This window comes from Coffea eugenioides, unplaced genomic scaffold, assembly GCF_003713205.1.
Source record: "Coffea eugenioides isolate CCC68of unplaced genomic scaffold, Ceug_1.0 ScVebR1_129;HRSCAF=551, whole genome shotgun sequence".
NCBI lineage: Eukaryota > Viridiplantae > Streptophyta > Magnoliopsida > Gentianales > Rubiaceae > Coffea > Coffea eugenioides.
Window position 1 is genome coordinate 294,439 of NW_020861691.1, and position 3,468 is coordinate 297,906.

The following is a 3,468-nucleotide window of genomic DNA, read 5'->3' on the forward strand; positions in this document are numbered from 1 at the left end:
CGGTGCCATTTTGTTCATACTAGTGGAGTCTTGCCTTTTATTCCACACCCACACACCCACCCACCAACCCCCCCGCAAAGAACCTTAGGATATTCTGTTGACGTTTGCCTCCTCCATTAGTTTTACGTTATTGCCAATTAAGAATGAAATTTAACATCGTCCGTTAGTTTCTCAAGTTTAAACGATTTTCAAACGTACCTTCAAGTCTTGCAGCGTGTGGAATTTCTACAGTGAACCGTCAGGATGCGCGTCATCTATACTGTCTGTACAATTATAGCTATATATCTATATATCTATTGTATATTATATTATAAATAAACATTTTAGGGGAATTTGAAATAAACATAAACATTTTCTGTCATCACGTTCCAACTTTTCTCTCATGAAAATCACTAATTACATATATAAAATTATTTAATAGGTACCCAATGAGTATTCGTTAACACACTTATATTCCATCCGACCTATTATGTATATACACACTATACACACACTAACAATTATTATTTTTTCTTGCATTTATATACTTTTCATAACTAATCTCCTTGCATTTATGCATTTTTTTAATTAATTTTATATTTCTAAAAATTTAATACGTGAAATGCATTTTAACAAGTGCTCTCGTTAGACAGACTATGCTTATATAAATTGCTAAAAAATTGTCTATAACTATTTTTAACCACAACTCACCTAAACACATGTTAACAAAATGATTGACTCTAAGTATTATAAGTACTAAAGTAACCATTATTTGGTCGAAAAAAAGTTAAAATACCACAATTTGCTTTAATAATGAAAATTTTATATAAAATTGATGCGCAAAAATGATTTTGAATTGCACACACATTGTATGCGCCTTTAGCACTAGTATGTATAATGGATCTGCTTGGATTCCTCCTTATAAAGTGTTTTTGTTTATGAAATCTACAATAACAAATTTCAAAAATACCAAGAGATTACTTAGAAAAAATCATTTGAAATAATACCATAGCATTTTTTGTGCTGTAGTATGTGGGAAATAAAATGGTGAATTGAAATTGTGTTTATAATATAAGAAGAATCATTTTTTTTTTTAACAAATCATGCTTACCGAACGGACCCAGTGATATTTAGGTACAATATTGGTAGATAGATTTTTAACTAAGAGGCTTGCAGTAATTTTTATTCAAATTTTAATGACACAATTTTGCATCTACGATTGCAAAACCAATATAGACAAGTTAAATGCTGGGGAAGAGGATGTTGCAGAGACTACACTCATTCTGTCTTATATCAGAAAACTAAAACAAAAATTTGATAAATGTTGTTTCTCTTTCACCGGAAGAGAAGCCATGTCTTAGCAAAATTTGCTGCTAATTGTTTAATTGAGATTGAGTGGAAGAATAGCTTCCCAAGCTGGCTGCTTGAAGCAGCAAAAGCTGACGTTAAAAGGCTGTTACCCAGAGATGTAAATGACTGATTAGTAATGAAATTCTGTTGCCGGTTGGAAAAAAAAAATTTACATCTACGATGTGAAAAAATTATTAATAGTCCTTTTGGGCACTGGTAGTAGTTGTTTTGAACTTTAGCATCCTGGCTGGAAATTCCTGGAAATGAGCCTGTTTGGAAGTGAGTTTTTTGACCAAGTTTTTTACCTACTAGTTTTTTAACAACTTTTGTTACAGGAACCCCAAAAAACTTCTTAAAACTTTTTACCTACACACTTCAAAAATACACAAAAAACTTTCCCTTCAACTTTTCTTCTTTTTCCTCCCCCACCCAACCCACCACATCCTCCGCCGCCGGCCACCACCTCCACCACCACTTCCGGCGCCTGTTACTATTCCGGCGGCCAGTTCCAGCCATACACAAAGTTTTTTTTTTCTCTCGCTCCCCCCTCCCTCTTCCCCTCTGCCTCCCCCGCCCCCTTCCCCCCACCCCTTTCAGGCAGTTTTTAAATCCTTCATTTTCAAACACAAAAAATGAACATAAAACCCCAAGAACCGAACAAGCAAAATCATAGCCCAGAAAAGGCAAAACAAGGGGAAAAAAAAGTCTAGAATGGAGGAATTGGACATCAAATTCAACGTGATGGTTTCCTTATTCAATTGGATGCAGAAGAGCAAATCCTCCGCGACGAAGCGTTCCAAGTTCCGCAAATTCCTCAATGCTTTCTGCCGGAAACCGGGGTACTATTTTAGCGCCGTCCGCTGGGTGGCGGGGAGAGGAGGTCGCGCTGGGGAAAGGGCAGGGGAGGGGGGTCGGCAGGGAGGTGGTGGGAGAAGGGGAAAGGGCAGGGGATGGCGGGGGGAGGGGGTCGCGCTGGCAGAGGAAAGGGCAGGTGGGTGGCGGGAGGAGGGGGAGTGGCAGGAGAAGCTGGGGAAAGGGCAGGGGGTGGCGGGAGAAGCTGGGAAAAGGCAGGGGGTGGCGGGGGAGGGGCTCGCTCTGGCAGAGGAAAGGGCAGGGGGTGGCGGGGGGGAGGGCATCGTGGTGGCAGAGGGGGAAGGGGCACAAGGGGTGGCGGGAGGTGGAGGGAGGAGAAGGGGAAAGGGAGGAGAGGGGTGGGCGTGAGTGCTGCTGGGAGGTAACGGGGAGGAAAGAAAGAAAGAAGAAGAAGAAGGAAGAAGAAGAAGAAGAAGAGAGGAAAGAAAAGAAAAAGGAAAGAGAGAAAGAGAAAAAGAAAGAGAAAGAGAAAAAGAAAGAAAAAAAAAAGAAACGGAAAAAAAAGTTTTTCACTCTATAAAAACTTCTATATAATTTTTCACCTTACAAAAACTTCTACAAAAAAAATTTTCATCTTACAAAAACTTCTACAAAATTTTTTTAAAAACTTCTACATTGCACTACAGTAAAATTTTAGACAAACTCCCAAAAAACTTAGGTTCCAAACAGGCTCGAAATGTTGAGAGCTTCGCTTAACATTCAAGTCACGTGCTACTACTGCTTCTTTGTAGCTTTGACTTCTCCATCATTCCAAACAAAAATTATAAAACAACCACATTTGATTTCTTTTCCGTTTGCGGCGGAAAGAAGATTTGGTTGTTGATTTGTAATCAATAAGTAATTGTAGGCTATTTAGCGAGAGTTTTTAAGTATTATTTATTGTAGCACAATATGATTTATGTAAGATAAAAAAAAATAAATAAGACGTATATTTTATGAATAACAAGAACTATTCAATGAAACTAGTACCAACTCAACGCACACCAAAAGAAAAAAAAAGGAATGGACCCTCTCAAAACTAAAAAGTAGGAGTGTGCAATTTTGAAAAAAAAAAACCAACTTACAAATTGAATTCGAGGAAATCAAAAAAACAGAAAACGAGAAAGGAAATCGGGTTTTTTGTTTTTGAAACTTATAAATTTGATTCGAATTTGAGATTATGTTTTTTCAAATTGGATTTTTCGATTTCGAATTCACAATTCAAAATTGAAAATCGGCTACCTATTTCGATTTCAAACTCATATATATATATAATACACATACACT

The 3,468-nt window shown here is 37.4% G+C and overlaps 1 protein-coding gene across 1 annotated transcript; it reads left to right on the plus strand.

Moving 5' to 3' along the window:
• The first annotated feature begins 2,040 nt into the window (after positions 1 to 2,040).
• Positions 2,041 to 2,550, plus strand: LOC113755203 (glycine-rich protein DOT1-like). The gene has a single exon (XM_027299256.1). The coding sequence runs from the start codon at positions 2,041 to 2,043 to the stop codon at positions 2,548 to 2,550; it is 510 nt and encodes a 169-aa protein (XP_027155057.1).
• Positions 2,551 to 3,468: the final 918 nt, after the last annotated feature.

What these genes read in the sequence shown, in the direction of transcription:
- LOC113755203 (XM_027299256.1), top strand. Translation starts at nt 2,041, where the DNA reads ATGGAGGAATTGGACATCAAATTCAACGTGATGGTTTCCTTATTCAAT.